Consider the following 23293-nt stretch of genomic DNA (forward strand, 5'->3'; position numbering starts at 1 on the left):
TTTTTTCCTTTTCAAAGAACATTTGAGAATTCAAGACTGTCTTGCTCTCTCATTAGATTGATTGGTTTCATTCAAAAGATTGGCACAGGTTTTCAGACCCCATGTCAGGAAGTTTCCATATTGTGATGAGGGCACTGATTCAGTCACTTAGGAATCTGAGAGGTATGTGAAAGTGCCTGTATGTACACATGCAGCACTCAATTGATAAAAGAGATCTTGGAATGTTCAGGGTGTTGATGTGAATACCTGTGTCCTGGCTGTTGCATCACATAACTCTTCTTCATGTAGTTTGCCTGCCTTAATATTAACTGACTTCAAGTTCAGCAGCCTTACACAGTTTGATAGAAGAGGATGAAGAGGAGTCGCTAAATTTTATCTGTTTGAATATGTATGGAGCAAGCAAAAAAGTGATAGAATGTGGAAGTAAATCCATGACAATCACAGTTAGCCTAGTAGAGAGATAGACAGGAGAACAGGTGTTGATTTGAAAGGATATAGGGTGGCTCTGAGGAAGAAGGAAGCGTAGAGGAAAGCTAAAGACGTGGCAGGTAAAAGGTTTTGTCTTATCCTCATTTTATCAAAGTTAACTGAGCTGAAAGGAATGTACAGAGTTTCATAATTCAGCATTAGACTCTTGTATTTGAGTTCAAACAGCATATACAGTCTCTTGATTTTTGGCATTTTAGCTATACCAGCATGTATATAAATTGGTTAAGCTTGTGTAGTTTGGAGAAATTGTTCCTAGGGAGTGAAACCCAAGGTATGATCTGTGTGTTTTCCATGTTCTGTCATAGGATCAATCTCACAGTGTATAGAATCCAGCAGTAGTACAGAACAGGATGGATTCCCATGTCGATTCCCCCATTGACATTTTAAATAAATCCCTTTGATTAGACTTAATGACTAGTAGTGAAGTAGATGCTGGCTGCTTTTATTCTGGGTACTTTGCACCTATTTAGAGATCTGGCCCCACAGCTTTACTTTATCTTCTGTAAACAAGTGCTCAGGTGCTTTTGTTACTGAAACAGGTAATTCGATGTCTTTAAAAATAATGAATATATGAGCACTGGGTCTGTTTTTATAGTAGTCTTGCTCTGCTATAAAGAGTACTCTTCTCCATATATACATACTCTGAATGCTTTCCGTGTTGCACTGGCAAAGATCAGTTCATTCTTTGTATTTTCTTTCCATGCACAGCTAACTTCTTTGTTTTTATTATTTACAGAGATCTGCTTGTGTAGGCCGAGGCTATTTCTTTTGGGAAAGTATAGAGAGTTTTATAGTTATTTGTGAAGATGTTACTAATTACCTAACTGTCACATTTGGGTCTGTCTGACTTCTAAATTATTAGTGCTGACTTTGTTTTGTGACTGTTTGTCACAAATATGTTTGCAGTGAACACTTTTCTATCCTTTCTCTTAATAAATGTTTTTGATTTGTACTTTGTGTTTTGGAAGGAACTTGTTTTAGAATGTCACCATTTAATCTTACAAGTGTAATAATCCATTTCACCAAATGCTTGGCAGTATTTTAGTCTGTTTAATTAAATGTTTATCATTTAACTGAATAATTTTTCATATTTCACTAAACTGGAAAAGTCTTTTTGGATAACTATGTTTGGATTGAATGTTGAGTCTACATAAATATCGTCATCACTACATATTTTAAATAAAATGCTTTATTTTATTACAAGGGAGAATCACTAAGTCTTTCAGAGTAGAGATTCTCAACTTCATTGACTCCTTTGATGATGCTGAGAGAAAGAGGAGCTACTATTCCACTAACACAGTTGTTCGTAAAAGAAACAAACAAAACCCCCACAAACAACCAAACAACTACACACAAAAGACATTCATCCCATTAACTCTAGAAGTGTTGTGTAAGTTAAATCAAATTATATAGTCTTTACGGAGCAGGTGTGAAGTAAATCACAAGAACTGTGAATCGTCTGTGGGAAAGGAGTCATCTGTAGCACAGCCTGCAATCATAGTTCCCAGTTATGCAGTCAAGCTATATCCTGTTGCATGCAGTTGCTTTTCTGAACCGCAGTAGTAATTTTCTTCTGGAAACAAGGATGGAAGGTGGAAAAAAAGAAACTGAAAGAGCAGAAGATGAGGATGAAGCACACTCAATTTCATCTCATACTGCTGTAGAGCCAGGATGCAGAAAGAGAATAGATCTGAAGACAGAGCTGTAATATTGTGAAATGTAGCTGAACTGTTTTGGAATATCTTATGTTCATTCTAGCTATGCAGATTCAAAGAAGTGATTTAGTCCTAACTAAGTCTTTGTGCCTCTGTCTCATTTTTGAAGTTAATTCCTTTCCATTGTAGCTGGTCATAGTAAATATTACAAATAAAAGATCGATTGTATTTAAGACAATTCCTTTAAAAGTATTGTCTGAGACAATGTGAAGGTGTACAATATACCTGTACCTCTGTAGAGTTATATATAAGAGTGAAGATTCTTTGTATTACAAGTTAAGGTTTCCTGAGAGTTGGACTCAATGATGATAATGTTCTATCTAAAAGATGTAAGAAGTAGGATGAAGTAAAAAAGGATAATATCTACATCATACAAGGAAAGGGAGATTTTTGCTTGTAAGTTTGTTTTCTAAATTCCAATCTACAATTTGACTGATCACTTGAACACTGTCTAGAACACTTTTTCCTCTCTCTTATTCTTCTGTTATCTTTCCACTTGATTTATCTATTATCTCACATTTTTATTATTATTACTACATCCACACAGTAGAGACATTGCCACTTTGTTTATTTTTCCATGTGTATTTTATGTAACAGGTTGAGCATCCCCAGCGGTCAAAAAAAGCAGTGTGGCATAAGCTGCTGTCTAAACAGAGGAAAAGAGCAGTAGTTGCCTGCTTTAGAATGGCACCATTGTATAATCTGCCAAGGTAAGAGTTATATTTGTTCTATCTTTCACAAATGCATTTATATTCATACAATGCTATTTGATGAGATTAAAAGGAAGACCAGTAATTGATAAACTGCATGGTAATGTACTTTGTACATTACTTTCTCATAATAGATCAGATTACTTTCTTCTAATATATCTCCTGAAAAGAATAACAAAAAGTATAGTTTTAAATTTCTGGTTCTCTCCTCTTGCTGTTATTTCACCTGTTCCTCCTGATATGTTTTCTTTTCTGAAAAGCAGACACCTTTCATAGGAGATAAATGCAGAAACAGAGAGATTGGTGTCACTGTAATATCATCTTGAGAGATAAATTTCCTCCTAAGCCATGGTATAGCTCTGGAAATGTGGAGTTACCTTCATTATTAGATGCTAAATGTTCTATATGCAGGAAATAAACTGATACTATTTATCTGAAAACTTCACTATTTATTGTGAACTTTTGGGAAGAGCATTCTATTAGACAAGAAATATGTGCACATCCTTTCCTGTGGCTCCTTTTCCTCCTCTTTCTTCTTCAATAGAGAATGGGATCTGTAGTCAAACAAGTTTCAGAATCCTGAGATTCTGAAAGGAATGAATGTTCAGACAAAGTAGACACATCTGTTTTTTTCATGCAATTGCTAAAAATAATTTCCAGAATACTTGTATCTGAACTTTTCAACATAATAATGTTCTCAGTTTTTCCCCAAAGTATGCATATTATTACTATTACTGTAATTAGTAGAATGAATCTTAAAGGCTGTCCCAGGAAGCACAAGGGTATGAGAATCATACTAGCTTGAAATGAGGCTGCTGTGACAGTTGAAAATAGAACAAAGACATTTCCATCTGCAGCTGTTCTTACTTTAACAAGTAGGTCACCTGCACATAACTAGCATTCTTGTATATTTTAATTCTATTTCTTCCTTTTCAGTGTATGAGACTGGCAGGTTTTTTTTAAAAAAATAAGATTGATAAAATTCTTTGTAGATAATTGGTTGTCGCACAGTCCATTTTGTATTGAATCTTCAAGAAAAAAAAAACAAACCAGTAAACATTATTATTGGCTTGCCCTCATTCCCCTAGCCTCATCATCCATTTTAATTTCATGGAGTTTGGAAGAAAAATGGTTTATTATTTTAGATATGCAAGTCTAATCCTGAACATTAAAAAAATGCAATTATTTGAGCACAATCCAAAGTTATCTATTGCGGTTATTGTAATATTCAAAATAAAATAATATGAAAATATTTTATATTAAAAATAAAAGTCATTAATGTGACAAAGTAATAGATTTTATTTCTTACTTGTTTCAATTTCTTTGAAGTTCTATTTAGTATCCATTCCTAAAATCATTATTATTACATTTTAATATCAGTTTTACAAGTTGATGCAACAGTTTTGAATAGAGCATTTTAATGTAAATTTAATTTTTAAAATAGATGCTTTTTGCAGTTTTTATTATAGACATTTTGCTTTCCTTTTAAATGGTATTTGTGATGACTGGACAGTTCTTCAAGCTAGAGGAAATTAATATTGACTAGATCTTCTCTTTAAAAGTTTACAGCTTTTGTTTTAAATGTCCTTTTTTAGGCACCGAGCTGTCAATCTCTTTCTTCAAGGCTATGATAAATCTTGGATCGAAACAGAAGAACACTATTTTGAAGACAAACTGATAGAAGACTTAGCAGTATGTCTGGGTGCAAAGGGTCGTGGGAACGTATTATGGATTAGCATTCATCTCGTATAATAGTAGTTACAAGTCTGTGAGATACATAAGATGTGATCTAAGCTACCTCTACTCAAAGGGGTGAGCTATAACCAAGTCACTCTGACAGGTGTTAAAAATTACAAGCGAGGGCAACTCCAGAATCCCCTCAGGCAGTCTGCTTCACGGCTTCAGTAACCTTTTATGAAGCTTTTTAAACTTTTATCTAAATTACGTGCCAGCTACTGTCATTCTGCTGCCCTTTGGAGAAGGGAAATGGCCTATTCCCTTCTTTCTTTGCAGTTAACCTTTATGTATTTCAAGACTTCATAACCCAAATGAAAGCCATTTAAGTCAAAAGGTTAGAATATGAAATTATTAGAGTTCTAGTCTTAATCAGCCCCTCAGAAGCAGAATCTGCTGCTTCTTCACAGGAGAATCCTCTTGTCAGAGGGGTGAGGATTTTTCCCAGCAGTAAAATGTTAGAGCCATGTCTTTAGCCTGGTAGATCCCCGGGATCGTTTTCAGTAAAACCTTGTGTCCTCACCCCTTACAATTGTCTCTAAGAAAGGTAGTTCTTTCAGGGATTGGGCAAGAACTAGACCTAGGACATGATTCAGTCCCTAGTAAGTCCAACAGAACACAGTCTGAGATCAATATTTTTGATTTTTATTGCAAGGAATGCCTACTCTCTGCAGTAGAGAGAAGAAGCTAACTGGAAAATTGCTATTAGAAAAAATCCAATAATTTGCTTTTGCTGTTTAAAGCTTATGCTTAAAACCAGCTACCAGTGTCCTGCAGAATTTTGAAAATAAGGGTCAAAATAGTGAAAGGAAGATGAACAGCAATAAGCTCAACACAAGCAGACTATGGAAATTCATTTTTCCCTGCACTCATGCAGAATTCGTTTCTTGTGGCATCCTTATTGTATGATCAAACACTGTGAAAAAGCAAGAGACTTCTGCAAACGCTTGCTTTGTGTACAACCTTTTAAACGGATATATTCTTGTGTCCCAACACACTGCAAATGTTTGAAATAATGCAGACTTAGTGCCAAAAATAATTGTTTCAGCAGTTGAGGGCATGTGTGTGTAGATATGGAACGTGGAACAACATAGCTCTTCGCATGTGTGTGTATGTGCAGGTATGTATGTGTGAAGAAATAAGCCAGCATGGTCATTTGGTTACATTCTAATGTAAAGGGTTGTCTCCTTACCTTCTCCTTGAAACCATATCTTTGCCATGTTTATGAAGAACTCCTTGCGAGTAGGTAGCTTACGTGAAAAATTGTCTTAGAGAAGACAGAAACAGACTGGATTGTCTGTTATATCATCTTTTAGTAAAGGACTACAGGTAGTCCCTTGTAATTCTTCAAGCATACATATAAGTGTGTCTCCAGTGTTCTCTTAAAGAGAGATATATTACACCTTTCATTCAAAAGAACAAACAAAACTCTATCTGTCTTTTAAATAAATTTCTATCACATTCTTGCTGCTTTAGAGCACTCTCCTGGAGGGTGAGAGTTTGAGGTTTAACTGTTCAGCTCTGTGGAGCTGACCCAGACTGTTGTGTGGACTTCATGAAAAATGTGCTTTTGATGCTGGGGAAGGTTCTCTGTCCCTCTTAAAGAAACTATACCCTGGTGTAGCAAGGAATTAAAGATTTATTGAACTGTTAAGATGGAATCACAGCCCAGCCTGTGGGTGCAGAACTCATCAGGAAGGGCAGAAAGGAGGAGCCTTGGGTTCTCTAATGTATGCTTGAAGGATTGTCTGAAGTTTCTGAACTGTTTGTATATTAGGGAGAAAACAGGCACAATCCAGGGCCCCGAAGCTATAGCCAAGACTTCCTGTTCTTTAACTGTCTGCAGTCAGTAAACTACAATGTTGTATGCTGTGGCACATTCTTTCTCAATGCCGAGAATCCTGAACTCTCTTTTCTGCTAAGTAAAAGTAGTTTAAAGTAAAAAAAAAAAAAAATATAGTTTAAGTAAAAAATAGTTTAAAGTTAAAACTACCTCCTACCTGACTTTGCAAAATCCAAACAATTTGTAGACCTGTGGTAAGGGCTTTTTCTGGGATGTGGGAGATGAGCATTTGCATCCCCTAAAGCAGAGAACTGGACTAGCAGTTTTGTTCTCTGATTCTTCTGTCCTTAACTCTATTTTACAAAAATGGCATTAGCTCCTGCACCTCTGTATACCATAAGAAAAAAAGTATACACAAGCCCTCAATATAAGGAGCTTAATTCTGCTGATTCTTAGTTCTGATTCAACAGATCAAGTCTCTGAGAGAACTAGGTTTTAATGTTTGATATTAAAATCATAGGATATTCAGCGCTGTCTTTATTAATCGTTAAAATGCTTCTGCTTTAATTAAATAGGTTATGTGAACACTTAAGCTTATATGCTAAAATTATTGATTAGTTTTGTTAGTAGGCCTTACTGGACATAATAATTTATAAGAATAATATGTTTAATGGGTATTTAACTATTAGTTTATATAAAAATTAAATCTTTTAAATATTCAACATTTAGAAATGTCAAATAAAACTTACCCAACTTATTTGTTTTATTTGTTTTTAAAGCTTTTGTATTTTACGCTTACGTAACTATAGGGCAAATGTCTCAAAACACTGAAAATTAAGAATACTTATTTCCTAGAAATGTCAGAAAATGATTTGGTTCTAATCTTCATGCTATGCTTAACAATGACTTCTACTTAACTCAGTCATTGGTGAATTTGATTCTCTATTTAATTTGTATTAAATCTACAAAAAATCTTGTATTAAACTTGTATTAAACACTAACACAACTTCTGCCCTTTTCTCTTCATCAATTTTGATAACGTTAGAGAGGTATTCTGGGTGATAACATTACCAAGTATAGAATGCTGCCATTTAATTAAAAAGAGAAAGGTCAGCTTCCTAAATGAGATTGAAATAAAGAACAAGGGAAGAACTCCATAATGTTAGTGAGAGGTGAGATATAACTAGACTTATAATTTGCTTTCTTCACATCTTGTTATTGATACTGAAAATATTGTCACATATTGAAGAATGTGAAATGAACCTTGTATGACCATCATCGAGTAGCATGTGAAGCAATCGTGCATGTAAGTCAACTGAAGTAAATTGTCAGCTGCAACCAGTCTTGTTTGGTACAGTTGTGTGGAAAAGGTGGACTTCACAGGCACATATGAAGTGTGGTACTCATAGAGATCTAGAAGTGTTCCCACAGGAATGTATTTGACACTAGCACACACAATTTTTTTCTTAATAGGCAACAAAAACCATTTTCTTTGTATTGGTCATGTGGCCAACACTTCCTTATTGCTAACAGATAACATTTGACATTATAATAATTTCTTACTTGTTCAGTCTTATCAATGCATGGAATTCTTTTTATCTGTATTTTAGTGTATACTGCTGGGTGAAAACAAAGAGGAAGAGTGGGCATAATTTATGCAACCAATATTCTTTGAGCTACCAGATGCTTTGTAGAAAAACAAGTATGGAGAAAGCAATTTTGTTAATAACTTGATAGGCAAAACTTACTTTCTGAAGTGTCTTTTGGCAAAAGACAAGAAGTCAGAGGATAGATTTTGTGTAGTTTTTTTTGTTTGTGTTGTTTCTTTTCAAAACATTGCTTTGGTGCTTGCCATTATAGTATTTAGGACTACGTTTTCTTTTAGAGTCAGCTAACTAGAGCTGTCTAAAACTGAAAGCAAAATAACAACATGAGAAGAACTATTTGTGTGCATATATGTTATCAAATGCTATATAATATTTTTATACATAGATGATTTTTCATCTTCTAAAATGCTACATCCTGCCAACATTACTATTGTTGGCAGATACTGTTTCTGTCTAAAACTATTGGTGAGCTTCAAGTTTGGATTTCTTCTCCCTCAAAGCCTCTCGGAATTCCTCAGCAAACATTATACTTGGCGTAAGACTTGGAACAGAGGATGCTAATTTTTAGCTGATGAAACTTCTTAACATAGAGAGTAACAGACAATATAATAGCAAATGATGGCATCTGGTTACCACTTCTTCTGGATAACAGCAGTAAAAGATTGAAGTTATTTTCAGAATCTAGGAAAGAGTGTTAATTTTCATGAGGAGAGGAAATCCAAAGCTTTGCAAAAGGTGTCATCTTTGTAAGACTTCGTGGTCATAAACATAATCAGGATTCAGGCTTTTCATACTTTACTTGGGACTTGTTTCTTCGTGATTGTCCAAATCAAAATTACATATGTGAGTATTCAATGTTTAACAGATTGCACAGAGTAAAACTTTTTTCACTATAGATAATTGAATATACTTTTAAAATCTTTTTTTCCCTAAAGAAACCTGGGGAGGAACCACCGGAAGAAGATGAAAGCCTTAAAAGAGTTGATCCTTTACATCAACTTATTCTGCTATTTAGTCGAACAGCCTTGACTGAAAAATGGTAGGGATGGTGTGAGAGACTGCAGAGTGTATGCAGATGTTCAGATTACTCCTCTATTTGAAGTTAAACATGTCTGTTCAAGTGAGATTGCATTAGGCTAGGCCAAAACATGTGCGTATGTACATATGGTAAGTTTGAGTTACACTCAAACCTCTCTAGCCTGTGGTATGTAAAGATTTTAACATGATTGATAATTAGATGTAAAGAGTTTTGTAGAGACAAAGATATGCCTCTATACACATTTTCAGTTATGGATGCTGTTTTCAGGATTTACTACACCTCTCTCTTCTGTCTGTGTTCCTTGTTGACAGTTATATTTTGAATGTGAAATATATATATTCTAGATTTTATTCAAAAATTAACTATGTTTTCTTAATTGGAAGGTGCTTATGAATTTCTGAGCACTGTGTGTGTAGCTGGCTCTACTTTTCAGTTTGTATTAGTGAATCAAGTTCTCATTATCCAAAAAGACTTTTGTAATTAGTTATGAGTATAAAAATCCTTTTAAAATATTTTTAAGGTACTTAAAAATGTTTTGGTCCTCCCATTCTACTATAGTGGCTCTAATCTTCCTCATTTACCCTTTCCTCTCTCTATTAACCAGCAAATTGGAAGAGGATTTCCTGTATATGGCTTATGCTGACATTATGGCAAAGGTAACGTTTTTGTTATGCTTTGCATCTTTTCTGTTTTAACAAAATTAATGAAAAACAAGAGAAATTATGTGTAAAGGGAAGGAACGCTTAGTCCCCCTCGACTTATCAGTACATGTTTTCTTTCTACATGGTGTCAGAGCTGCCATGATGAAGAAGATGATGATGGTGAAGAAGAAGTAAAGAGTTTTGAAGTAAGGTTATACTTCTGTTTTGTTTTTCTTGTCATGTTAGACATTATTTCATAGCTTCAAACTGACATTTATGTTTCTTAGTTCATGGCTTACTGCAGCTTATTATGCCAGTGAAGTGCATGTCAGAAGCTGGATTGACGGATACGAGTCACCAGATTCATAGTATTAAAACAAAAACATGAATAGTATCACATAATGTAAGATTATATAGAGAGTATTTTAATAGATCTTACATGTTTATCTGATTGACTTTAATTTTTTAGTTATTGAAGAGAAATATAGGTACTAACTTATTCTGGAACTCTGGTACTAACAGACTGTATCTTGTAAAATACATCCTACCTTCAGTTTGGGTGGTTAAAATACTGAGATAACACTGCTTTTTGCAATAGTCATTTACATTCAGTATGAGTAATTTGCACAGTATTTTTATGTTCACATATATATTAGTACTTCTCAGTAAAAGACGAGTTTTTATTCATCAATATTGCCAAGCTTTTTCTTATGTTGAGAATAGGAAATCTTTAATAGGAAATCATAAATGTTATTTAATGTTGAGTTTTTCGTGATCGTCACTGTATAAGGAAACACACTTACATGAGTTGATTACAAGAGTAAGAGATGAGTCTTTCTCATATGTAAGCTCTGGGATCTGTCTCTCTTTTTCCATTAATAAAATGGAGTTTACAAGAAATCTGTCTCTTCTGAGGGGCACTGAAGGAATTAGCTATTAACTAATGTTAATAGTTATAATATTATATATATTAGTGTATTGTAACTGACATTAAAAGTTGTTTTATATCTTTCAAAAGTTGTTTTATATCTTTCAAATCAATTCTTATATTTAATGTCTTTTCTAAAACATAGAACATGCAATAAATGCTTTTATTATTTCTTTAAAATATTTTAAATATACTGACTGATTAGATATAAAACTACCTATGGTGTTTTGATTTTTGAGGAGTGGTTTGGGGCACGTTTACTTTTACTTCCATTGGTTTGGAGGTACACCAGATGTACTGTATGTTTTCTACATGATGCTGCATGAGATAGCACTCAATTATTTAAATACATATTCTCTATTTGACTGTGTACAGAAATCAGAAAGAGTACTGATAGCAAATTCTTTACAGTTACTCAGAAGTTCTAGTCCAGTTGAGTTACAACTAACGTACCCAATATATAAATTTCTGTTTCTTTTTAAATATTTAAGTATGAATCCAAATTTCAGTGCTTTTTTTTATTTTGTTGGGGTTTTTTTTGGTTTGATTTTTTTCTTGGAAATGCAATGTATGATTTATCATCAACTAAACAAAGAACATTTATTTCTATAAGCTTTTTTCAGTTAGCCCATGCATGCTCATTAGATATCAAACGTTTTGTTCTTATAAATGTAAAAATTTATAAATAAGAAGTAATTGAGATGAATGAACAAATTTATCAGTAAGAGATTTATTAGTGCTCCTTACCTAAATTGTGTTGGGTTCCTTGTTCAGTGTTCAACTTTATCTTTTGAGAGAAGATCCTATTCACTTGTTTCTCATTATTATTTTTTCTGTAGCTATGAAACTTAACGTTCAAATAATGTATTAGTGTTAATCTGTTCAAAAGTCAATTTTGTGTATGTATTTGGTCAGTCAGCTGCAGAAAAAAAATTTGGACTTCTTTTTTCTTATTGCTATTTCGCTTCTTGTCCTTGCCCTTCCTTAAGGTGACAGGATCACAACGCAGCAAGGTAAAACAAAAAAATATGTGTGTATTTGTCTGGGTCTAATTTTGTGATTTTTTTTTTAGGCCCAACATCTTGGATAAGTTCAAATAAAGGGTCTTGAAAATGTTTTTAATATTTCAGTTCCAGCATGACATCTCTACCAAACCCTTCTTGTGCACAAACTCTTTTTAAAGACTCCAAGAATTATTGATGCAAAATATGTCATATAAAATTACATTGCCATTTTGGGGAGAACAGGGTGTCATTTGTCTTGTTCATATTGTTTTGCTGTTCTTGCCTTTTTTGTATCAGTTATCTTCTTTCTAGTTATAATTTAATTTGAATGATTAAAATAATTTCTTTGGCTCTTAAGGGAAAGCAATTGGACTTTTCTTCTGTATCTTTGCAAATATGCATTTGTGATACAGTAGTAGAATTCTGTTTCCAATGTTTGTCACAGAGAGAGCATCTATACTACTATAGTTTATCTATGATCCAGAGCCCTTAGCCTTCATTGTGATAGTATTTGATAGAAACTCCATAGCAACTCCATGAAGTGGAGTGATTCCTAGTCACTCCATCAACTGAAGTGATACCTAGTTGTTCCATGTTTTCTCTAAAAACATAGAGGCAATAGCTCTGAAATTTCACAGTCTTAATTTTTTTATTGACTGCATTTCTTCTACAGTCTTTTGTGTCTCATCATTAAAGTTTCACCATTTGTTTCTAAAAGGTGGCCCACGGCTTAAGCACCAGCCTACTTGCCTACTTCATGCAAGTAGAAGTCTTAGTTCCCATTGTTGACTTAGGCTGCTTGCTGATAGCGCTGCAAGGTTCAATATTCTGAGAGGAGGTATGGTGTTTGGGGTAGCTTATTTTTGGTTCTGAGATGTTTACATAGTTATTTCCGCTGTGGCCAATGGCAGCTAGACTACTTAGTAGAGATGACTTGCTTGAGATTGGGAATTCACAGATTTAGCTGATGGTCAGACTCCAGTCAGTAACTTCAAAGTTTATTGCCTATGGCAATATGAGGAACAATTATAACCTTCTTCATTGAAAAGAGCAAGGTGATTTTGATGTTTTGCTTGCTAGTGCTTCTATTAACATTCAGTTCACAAAAGAAAGAGGTTCTCATGCAACTAGGGAATGAGAAGATGTATTCCAGGATTGACTTCACTCTCACTCCTTCAAAAGTTTGCACAAATCTCTTCCACCTTCATACGATAAAGGCATTATCCTGGAAGATGAATGCGCTTACACAGACTCTCAAAACATTGTTTAAAAGGTATTTTGATTACTGCAAACACAAAGTACACATTATAAAACCCCAAAAGAAATATATAAGCAACCTACTAGTATAATTTCTTCTTTGTTTTTTTTTTTCCATTAATTCAGCTATTCGAATACTACATGTCTATCACTGCCTACCTGGTTACTGTACACTAAGCGCTATGTGCTCCATAGAAAACTTTCTGTCTTTCTGATTGAGAATTGTTTTAAAAAGGAAAAAGTCACAACAATAAATAATCATTGCTTCCTGCATACATGACAGGAAACAATTGTAAAGATATGAGACCATATATACCAGCTCTGTGTGTCCATTTGTGTGTTTCTTTGTCTGTCAATCTACCGATCTCAAATTTCAATATTTAAGGCAGTTCTTTTATTCCATGCTCTGTGTGCATGTGAAAAGACTGACTATTTGATTTGTATGGGAATAAAACACTGTTGCTCCTCTAGGCTTTAAAAATGTGTGATATTTGAAGTCCCTTATCTTTTCACAGTCAGAGCAACAGAAACCTTTAGGCGAGCTTAGAATGTGGTAAAAATGATGAGTGTATTTTACTGACAGTTTTCGTGTCCATATCTCGTGCAGTGTAGTGTCATTTTTGTACAAATAATCTGTATTGGGATCACTGTGTGAGCAGTAGGGAGGTCACAACATAAAACCACAATAAAATTGTCGGAGAGTTACTGTGTGCCTGTCTGCATTTGCCTGCTAATATTTGCTTTGAATTAGTATTATTATCTTCGCTCCTTGCCCTTGTCTCTAAGTTAACTTTCTCTCATATTGAACAGATATTCAGTTGGCTCCCTGTAGAGTTGGTGTCACTGTCCCCCTTGATTCTATCTGATAGGAAATTCTTCCCAAAGTGTTTCATTAGCTGAATGCAAATAAATTTCTGCATTTGAGTCACTGACTCTACTGGTTTGCTACATATTAATGTGATCTAAATACATGTAGGATGTGAAGTCAAAAAAGGAATTAAAACCTAGCTCGTCTTTTTGAAATCAATTTATTTAAATTGGTTTAAATTGGCTCTTCACAGGAAGAAAAGAAATGGGAGGTACAACTTCCTATGTCAATTTTCTTCATCCTTTTACTGGTAGAAACTTTGTGGACAGACTTTTGTATCCACTAGATTTTTGTCAAAATGATACATTGTGCCCTGGCTTATGTCAGACACAGAAAGACTTGCAAATTTCAGTATGTACAAATAATGCAAGCTCTTAAGGTTCACGCCCATTGGAGATGGTCACTGTTATCTCTGTCACAAAGCCTGCATAAACGGAGTGACCTTATACCATGTATTTACGGTAAGTATTTTTGTTAAAGAATGATATGAATCAAGGTCAGATTCCATGACTGATGTATCAATTCGTAGGAATTAAACGTTCCAATTAGTATGTAAAAATGTGTTTCTCATTAGTTTTTCCTTCCCATAATGGAAAGGATGCCACCTAATACGTGGTTTCACTCTCTACAACTGCAGGATAAGTTATTTGTACATAGAATCATAGAATAGTTTGAGTTGGAAGGGACCTTTAAAGGTCATCTAGTCCGACCTCCCTGCTGCAGCGAGCAGGGACATCTTGAACTAGATCAGATTGCTCAGAGCCCCATCCAACTTGACCTTGAATGTTTCCAGGGATGGGTCATCTACCACTTCTCTGGGCAACACATTCCAGTGTTTCACCACCCTCATTGTAAAAAATTTCTTCCTTAGATCTAGTCTAAAGCTACCATCTTTTAGTTTAAAACCATTACCCCTGTCCTATCACAACAGGCCCTGCAAAAATGTTTGTCCACATCTTTCTTTTAAGCCCCCCTTTTAATATTGAAAGGTCACAATAAGATGTCCCCAGAGCCGCCTGTTCTCCAGGCTGAGTAACCCCAACTCTCTCAGCTGGCCTTCATAGGAGAGGTGCTCCAGCCCTCGGGTCATCTTCGTGGCCCTCCTGTGGACTCACTCCAGCAGCTCCATGTCCTTCTTGTGTTGGGGACTCCAGAGCTGAATACAGTATTCCAGGTGAGATCTCACGAGAGCAGAGTAGAGGGGCAGAATCACCTCCCTCGACCTGCTGGCCACACTTCTTTGGATGCAGCCCGGGATACGGTTGGCTTTCTGGACTGCAAGCGCACATTGCCGGCTCATGTTGAGCTTTTCATCCACCAGCACTCCCAAGTGCTTTTTCTCAGGGCTGCTCTCAATCCATTCTCTGCCCAGCCTGTACTTGTGCTTGGGATTGCGCCGACCCATGTGCAGGACCTTGCACTTGGCCTTGTTGAACTTCATGAGGTTCCCACAGGCCCATCTCTCCAGCCTATCAAGGTCCCTCTGGATGGCATCCCTTCCCTCCAACGTGTCCACAACGCCACACAACTTGGTGTCATCAGCAAACTTGCCAAGGGTGCACTCGATCCCACTGTCATGTGGCCGACAATGACAGTTTTCAATATAGAAAAGATACTTCAACTCAGTGAGGTATAATAATGGATATCCTATTAGCTAGTTAAAAAATACTTTTCAACTAGAAAAGAAATCTTTTAGGGTTGAGACTTTCATCAGAAGCAGAAATATAAGTGCGAAATTGCAGGGATTGAAATATTTCTCTAAGTAAGTAATATGGAAGGCATATTTGATAAAGTGAACTCCTCTAACACTCTTAAAATCCTACATATTTAATATCCAGGAATTGTAATGTATTATGTGTTCATTCTGTGTATACTCTGTTTAGAGCTGATGAAGTCCAAAACGAGTGATTTAGGAAAGATATAAATTTGTTTATAGAGCATAAACAGCATGTATTGAGCTTAAAGGCTTAATATATAAAACAACGTTTATATAAAAATATATATAGATATTCTACTTAAGTACTTGATGTTATATTTTAATAAATAGCTTGTACTCCTGCATGCCTGACACTGAAATTAACAAGTGTTTTGCCAGTGTAAGACCTGTCTAATAGGATTTATTGTCTGGACTAAGCAGAGGTCTTGAAAAGCATAAAATATGATGACAATTCAAAAGAGAAACATTCATCTTAGAATAGTTGAGTTGAAAGTGATTTCTTCTCTTTCCATGTTTTTTGTTTATTCTGTTTACTCTTTAACTATTTCATAATTTTGTATTAAAAAAAAAAACAATCAAACAAACAAACAAAAAAACCCCACAAGAAACCCCGTTCTGTGGAAGTAAGATCATATGCCCATGCTCCATGGCTGTGAACTTAGTGGTAGCAGCAAACCAACCTCTTCATATGGCTTAGCTCCAAAAGAGTCCAAGAATCATTCTTTGTATCGATTATGAGAAAATAAACAATTTGAGTGGCACACTTGTCAGTTAAAGCTCCTATTTAGTTTTTGCAAGTATATTGCCTACAAATTCAAGCTAAAACTTGGGGGTTTGCCCAATGTGGTTTTTGTAATGTGCAAGCATGTGGTTTTTTGTAATGTACAAGCATGTGGTTGCTTGTAATGACTTAAAACACACAAAAAAATAGAATGAAGTAGAAAATGTTTGAGTCTCTGCTTTCAAAGAGTATGATGGAAATGTTTCCATGGTTTGGTAGGTTGCTGAAGAAAGTCTATAATGTGAGAATACATGTACATACATTTCTAAGTGGTCAGCTTTTTACCATATAGATGGAAACCACCCAAGATAAATTAGACTTGGTTTTATTTTGATTTTTTTTTCTCTAATTGTGGTTAATTACTTTCAAATGTTTCATTTACTATGAAGTAGTTTTGCTATCGTTGTGATGATTTTGTGAATGACAGAAAATTCAAGCCACTGGCTAATTATTTTGGTATTTTCCTTGGCATCAACTGGCAAGCATAACAAAGGGTAAAAATCTGTGCTGATAGTACAGATAACAGTGTTAGTAGTAAGCACATCTTAGAGAAATGGGGATACCTTGACTGGCTGCATTAATTTAGTATTCTTTGTATGCAATGGGTGGCCTACTTTGTGTCAGTGCCGCCTTCACATACATACGTATGTATATATGTATATGTATTAACATTGCATGGAGAAAGCAACAGTGAAAAGCATTGTCAAGCTGAAGAAGGAACCATGATCTTTAGAGGTTATCATCAAAGGAATGGTTGCTTGTAAAAGAAACGTTTGTGGTGGGTTTTTTGTTAGTGAATTATTTTTATTTTATTTTTATTTTTATTTTTTGGTCTGCTTTGTTACTAGTTACCTAAACAGCTTGATTTCCATGGAAAATGCTCTTCTCACTTTAAGCTGTTTGGCAATGCCTGTTTCTACTGTTCTTCTGTAGTGTCATTGCAAGAAGTGTGCATACCTGTTCTTTTGGTCTGTAGATCATGCAGATGCATCCTCACTATAAGCGTTCTTATAAACTCATCAAAAAAATATTGTGTAATGAAAGTAGTATAGCTGATGTTAGGCTTGTGAACAAAAGTGTATAATAAATCTTGCAATGGAAGAAAAACGAAAGATTGTTGGGTCTAAAACTGAAACTAACTAGAAATAGGAAATAGTTTTTAAAAAAAGAAGCACTGATAAATTTTCAGTGGCATCTGAAGCAAATGAAAATATTTTGCTGTAGCTATATTGAACCTGTGATGTCATGATTTTCTGCTGGTTTAAGCGTGGGGAGTGTGTGTGTGTGTATGTGTGTATGTTTCTGTTTTGTTTTTGTTGAACTCCCAGGAAGAGGTTTAAACATGAAGGCAAAACTTTCAATCCTTAGCATGGCTAAATATGAAGCAAAGCTACCATTTTTTTTTTTCCTTTTTGTGCCTCCATCTAGATCTGTCACGTAATTTAAAGAAAAAGAAAGATACAATTTAACCACAGGAGAGCTAATAGTGTTAAAAAAAAAAAAAAACAACAACCCTGATGAATTTTGTTTCCGCAGCACGATATTATCAAAGATTTAAGAGACAAATTTGCCAGCCTCGGCGAGAACTCTCTGGTAACAGCATAAATGTCTGTGTTGGTTTGCTTTTGAGTTAAAGGTTTCTTTTTCATTCATTTGAACATATTTCTCTTTTTTACCTCTTCTTTTTTAATTTATTATTCATACTCTCTATTTAGCAAGCCTTCATTTTTTAAACCTCTTCCATCTTCCAATGTCTTTTTTCTGTAACTTGGATGGAAAGTTTATGGCAGCAAAGCTGTCATTCTGGCTACTTCTGCTGCAGCTGTTCCTGCTTTTAGGTCATACATATGTTTTGGGCGTTGTGTTTTTGGACATGATACTGATTGTGTCATGTTCCTTTTGAGTAAGCTTTTTACCACGCCATCCGATGGACTCACTTTCATAGGGCTCTATGCAACTTCTATTTTGCAACTTATACTGCTTAGTCATCCTCAATTCTCCAGCAAACTTCAATTAACTTCGTGAAAGTTCAAACTCAGCTGGAATTAACTGTGCCTTTATGTTTGCTCTTTATGTTCTTCTTTATGTTTTCGGTAGTAGTTTAAATTATAAAGAACAAACTTCACCATTGCTCAAGCAACGCCATGCAGTATTGTTTGTTGCCGCTAGAGAATGCAAAATATAAAAGCACAGTGTATTCTGTCAAATATTCTGTTGGTAGGGTGGGCGATCTACATTGTAATATGATTATATGTTTTGCAAAAATTTATGAGATGCTTCTGTTACTCTGGTATTCAGCAACTTGCAACTCAAGAGCCACATACTGAGCAGTATGAAGTTATTATGGTCAGACTACAGAAGATTATTAAGAGTATGAACTGTTCCACAAAAAACAAGGCACAAAAGTGCAAGTTTGATATACGTAGTATATATATGATGAACATGGGCTTTGAACTAACGTAATGATTTACAATTGAGACGACTCTTTTCAGATAAACTGCTAAAAGCATATTAAAGAAAAATATCAAGGGGAGAATATTACTTGCACATGTTAAATATCTGTTCAGTAGCATTGTATGTATTAAAATGGTCCATGATGTTGCCATAGAGCCCATATACTAAGAGAAAAACGAAAACCTTTGGAGAACTGATAGTAACTGAAGTCCTCATCTTAAATGACTGGAATTTTTATTCAGGAAAAAGAAATGGAAAAGCAAAAACTTCTGTATCAACAAGCCAGACTGCATGACCGAGGTGCTGCTGAGATGGTTCTGCAGACAATCAGTGCTAGTAAAGGTAATGTTTTACTGTATAGATTAAACCTTATTTCTAATGATTTTTGAAATGATTGTAATTCTTATTGGGCAAAACCTGCAGATGTTTGACACTGAAGATTGCTTTCAAAATGCATCTGAAGTTTCAAAAATTGTTGACAACTAACCCAGAAAAGTATGATGAATAATTATCATGAGGGTGGTTGTTGCTGTTGTTGTTATTGTTAACTTTTCTAGGGATGATTGAGTGGAAATGTGAAAAAGTTCATAGCTTTAGCAGTATACAATGACCAAGACCCCCAAATTCTGGGATGTGTATAGTTCTGAAGTAGGTGTAGACTTTGGTCCTTTTTTTTTTTCTCCTCACTCCTCAAATATCTACTTTTTTAAACTACTTTGATAAAACATTTTTGAAGTGTAAATGATGATTTTGTTCCTTGGACACCATCTTACTCTAAGGTTTGATGCTTTCATTGTCTGTTCTGTGATTTGTTTCTATAGTAGTGATGTTTTAAAAACTCCTGTTTACAAATTTCATTTACTGTAACTAAATGCTTTGAATTGCTTTCATTTCCTGAAGAAACAGGAAAAAATATCTAGACTGACATGCAGAGGAGACACATTGTTAAACTTGAAAGCTAGCTTAAAATTGTGCACCCAGCCTTAAGTCAAACGTTGCATGCTCTAGCAAATGAAAATGGTTTTGTATTCATTGAACTCAGTTCTTCCTGTCTTATATCTTGCTTCTTTTGTGTGCTGTGTATGCATTACACTATGTCTATAGGCACTTAGGAAGGTGGTAAGTCACACTAGAGAACATGAAAGAAAAATAGGTCTGTTTTACAAGAGAAACAAAAAGGTCTCTCCTGATATATTACCATTTATGGATAGATTAGTAGAACATTCTTATTTCTATATATGATCTTAAAAGTATATTTTAAAATAATTTTAAGGTGAGATGGGGCCAATGGTCGCAGCTACCTTAAAGCTAGGAATTGCCATCTTAAATGGAGGAAATTCTACCGTTCAACAGGTAAAGTACTAATTCATTTTCATCCATCCTAGTCAGTATAGATCTTTATACCATTATTATTGTAGTAGTGCATTAAGTAATGTGACTATTTGTCAGATATTGTTTGTCCTCTTACTCTCGTTCCCAGAAGAAAATAGTGTAAGAAAGTACCTGTTTGCTAGGTATATATTTCTTATTCCTGTACATGTAATTAATCTACCGAATACAAGGCTAAAAGAAATTTGTTTTGCACTTCAGCTGGAAGGGGGAAATTTTATGTTAAATCATTAACTTCTAGAGGAATTCCATGGGAGGGAAGGATTTCTTGGGAGATTGCCTTTGTCCTGTAGCTATTAGAGCAAAATTGCTCACCCTAGTCTTCACCAAAAAAAACATCACACAACCTCAGAAGTCCTTAGCATATGCCATGGAGAGTCTTGGTGATAAAAGCAGACAACTTGAACTTGATTTACTAAACTATAGTAAGATAATGTGGTGAGCAATGGACAAGTCTGAGATGTTAACGGTATTCTGCACTGTTGAAGAGAAGTGCCTGATACATTCAGTGTTTCGTACTACTTGAAAATTCCCAAGTCTTGAAGGCCTCATGCCTGCCATTACTACATTACTGTAGGACAGTTTGAAGAACACAGACCACTGGGAACCGTTAAAGTCCCAAGCTAAGCAAGCACTGAAGGAGCTGAATGCAGCCAAAAATAATGTTCTTTTCAGGAGCTATCAGTACCAGGAATTGACAAGAAAGACTGCAAATTGTGCAGAAAAGTATCTGCTTTAACTGTTGACAGTTCTTTATGCTGTCATGGTGTTAAATTGCTCCGGAAAATCGTGACATTATTTGTACATAGTTATTTAATCTGAATTTGTAATACTAAAATCTTTTTTTTTTTTTGATGATTTGATAAAGTCTTAACTAATCAGAATTCAGGAAACAATTATTAGTACAGTTACAATAACACTAATTCTACTAGTCTAAATTACATACTTATAACATAGAAGCATTAGTAATACAGTTAGAATTGCTGTTTTTTTTAGTTCTCATTTCTACCCATTTTCTCTGGTGTTATACTCACCTTTCCAATTTTCCTTTAGGACCTAATATCAACTCTTCAGTCTTTCTTGTGAAGAATGGTATGGGTGGGGGGAAAGGTACAGAAGTGATTTTGAAAAGTCATCATCATCATCCTCTGGAGTTCTTTGCCTTGATTAGTACAGTGGTGTTGATGAGGGTGTTCTTCTTCTGTGATCTTGGTTCTCCGTGGGGTTCTGCTGATATGTTTTGTTAACACTGTCTGCTTATGTGCACCTTCATTTTGAACGTTACTTATTATCCATTTTTCCTATTATTTTTGTTATTTGCAAAAATATTTTACCTTATTCACAATGTGAATTCTTGTAGCATTTCTACTAAGATTGATCTTTGAGCATTGTGATTTTTGCTCACAACTGGGACCTCAGGTATCATTGTATGTCATCACTTAACAACACATTGCATTCTAGAATCAGAGTTCACACCACTGAATAACTTCTTGTTATTGCAATCTATTATCAAATAGGTATTACACATTACAATAAAGCTAAAACAAATTTAAGAAATACTCACATGACTACTAAAATGCTGTTGCAGCTAAAATAATCTAAACCAAACTGAGGTTATGACAAGCCCAGTCCAGTGCTGAAATGGTAGTGGCAATACAAATCTGTGGCCTAGCAGTGGCAAGATTGTTTTTATATTAAACATTAAATTCTGCTGGCTGTATTGACTTTAGTTACTGGCTTTCTTTTCCATGTTTTAGGAAGGAATATCCAAAATGGATGATCTTTTCTGTAAGGGACATGAGTGTTAAAAGTTCTTTTTACTTTTGATACCTGGATTTTTCTCTGCAAGACTCCTTTATCTAATTTGTAAATGTTAGAGATATTTCAAAACACCAGCATCACTAGTAATCTAGAATCCATATAGTGTTAAATTAAATAGATTAACACATAGTATAAATATGAATTCTCTGTATAAATTATTTGTGTTTACTGCAGAAAATGCTTGACTACCTCAAGGATAAAAAGGATGTGGGATTCTTTCAGAGCCTTGCTGGTCTTATGCAGTCCTGTAGGTAAGCAAATATCTACTTAAAAAAATTATTATTTTGTATTTAGGTTTTATTGTACAGGATTTATGGTTTTGAAAAGATCTTCTACATACTTTGGAAACAGCATTTGGGGACTGTGATGTGCTAGATTTGGGCGTAGTAGTAGAAAAAGGTAGTTCTCATGGTATGAAAATCTTCATATGATTTGGATCTACCTTGGTAAAAGTGCTCTTTTCACAAATATTTATGGCATTTTTGTCTACTTGAGATATGTCAGAAAATAACTCCAGAGTTAGGAGCATTCCTCAGGGGTGAATTCTTAACTCTGGAGATATCCTCTAATCCTGCAGAGGCCAGATTAATGATCAATGTTAAGTAATCATAAAGATTTTGGGAAAACCCAACATCGTTAGAAATATTAAAAGGATTGTTTAGAAGGCAGAAAAAGGAATGGAATATTGTGTTTAAATGAACTGTGGAAGTACTGTGACTTTTTTGTCCATTGAGAGTTTATTTTGATTTTATGTATATAAATATATATAAAAATGTTTTATATGTAATTCCTAAGAACAAACCATATCAATAAATAATGTATAAATGAAAATAAAACATAGGACTAAGAGAGTCTTCCTGGATCAAGCGGTTTAGTCTTCCGTTATGCGAAGGGTACCATGTTATGTTCTTTTTTCTTTACACTGTCTTTGGCCTAGTTTTGTTTTGAAATCAGTGAGGTTTCTTGCCAGTAGAACTACTGCTGTAGTTCATCTACATGCCTGACTGTAATAAGCATTCTTGCTTATGAACAAAAGTTATCCATGGCTAGCTGATATGCTAAGCCATGAGAAGCAGAACTTCACAGATTCACAAATGGAAATATGTTAAGAGTGCATGTTCCTTAAATCTAGTTAGTTGAATACATATTCCCCTTTGGCAGCTTCAATTTTTTCGGAATATAGAGGGAGAGGAACACTGAGTGGAACTAATAATGACATCGTTTCTTAATGGACCTTGCTACTTGGGATGAACAGGGCTATAGTATAAAAGTACTTAATAATATAGCTTCTTTGTAACCCCTAAAATGAGGATCTATGTCATAAACACAAACATTCTCTTTTTTTGATCAATCGTA

General features: G+C 34.7%; 1 protein-coding gene across 1 annotated transcript in view; it reads left to right on the forward strand.

Moving 5' to 3' along the window:
* The window catches only part of RYR2 (ryanodine receptor 2), a 333950-nt gene that overhangs the window by 265500 nt on the left and 45157 nt on the right, over nucleotides 1–23293 (forward strand). Inside the window, exons 75-84 of the mRNA XM_086626085.1 lie at nucleotides 1226–1282; nucleotides 2802–2914; nucleotides 4510–4606; nucleotides 8974–9077; nucleotides 9682–9733; nucleotides 9871–9924; nucleotides 11636–11659; nucleotides 18970–19069; nucleotides 20001–20080; nucleotides 22112–22188. Of these exons, the coding sequence (XP_086482211.1) occupies nucleotides 1226–1282; nucleotides 2802–2914; nucleotides 4510–4606; nucleotides 8974–9077; nucleotides 9682–9733; nucleotides 9871–9924; nucleotides 11636–11659; nucleotides 18970–19069; nucleotides 20001–20080; nucleotides 22112–22188 (758 nt within the window). The remainder of the gene's footprint in view (nucleotides 1–1225; nucleotides 1283–2801; nucleotides 2915–4509; nucleotides 4607–8973; nucleotides 9078–9681; nucleotides 9734–9870; nucleotides 9925–11635; nucleotides 11660–18969; nucleotides 19070–20000; nucleotides 20081–22111; nucleotides 22189–23293) is intronic.

The sequence above is a fragment of the Tauraco erythrolophus genome, chromosome 2 (assembly GCF_009769465.1).
Source record: "Tauraco erythrolophus isolate bTauEry1 chromosome 2, bTauEry1.pri, whole genome shotgun sequence".
Taxonomy (NCBI): Eukaryota; Metazoa; Chordata; class Aves; order Musophagiformes; family Musophagidae; genus Tauraco; species Tauraco erythrolophus.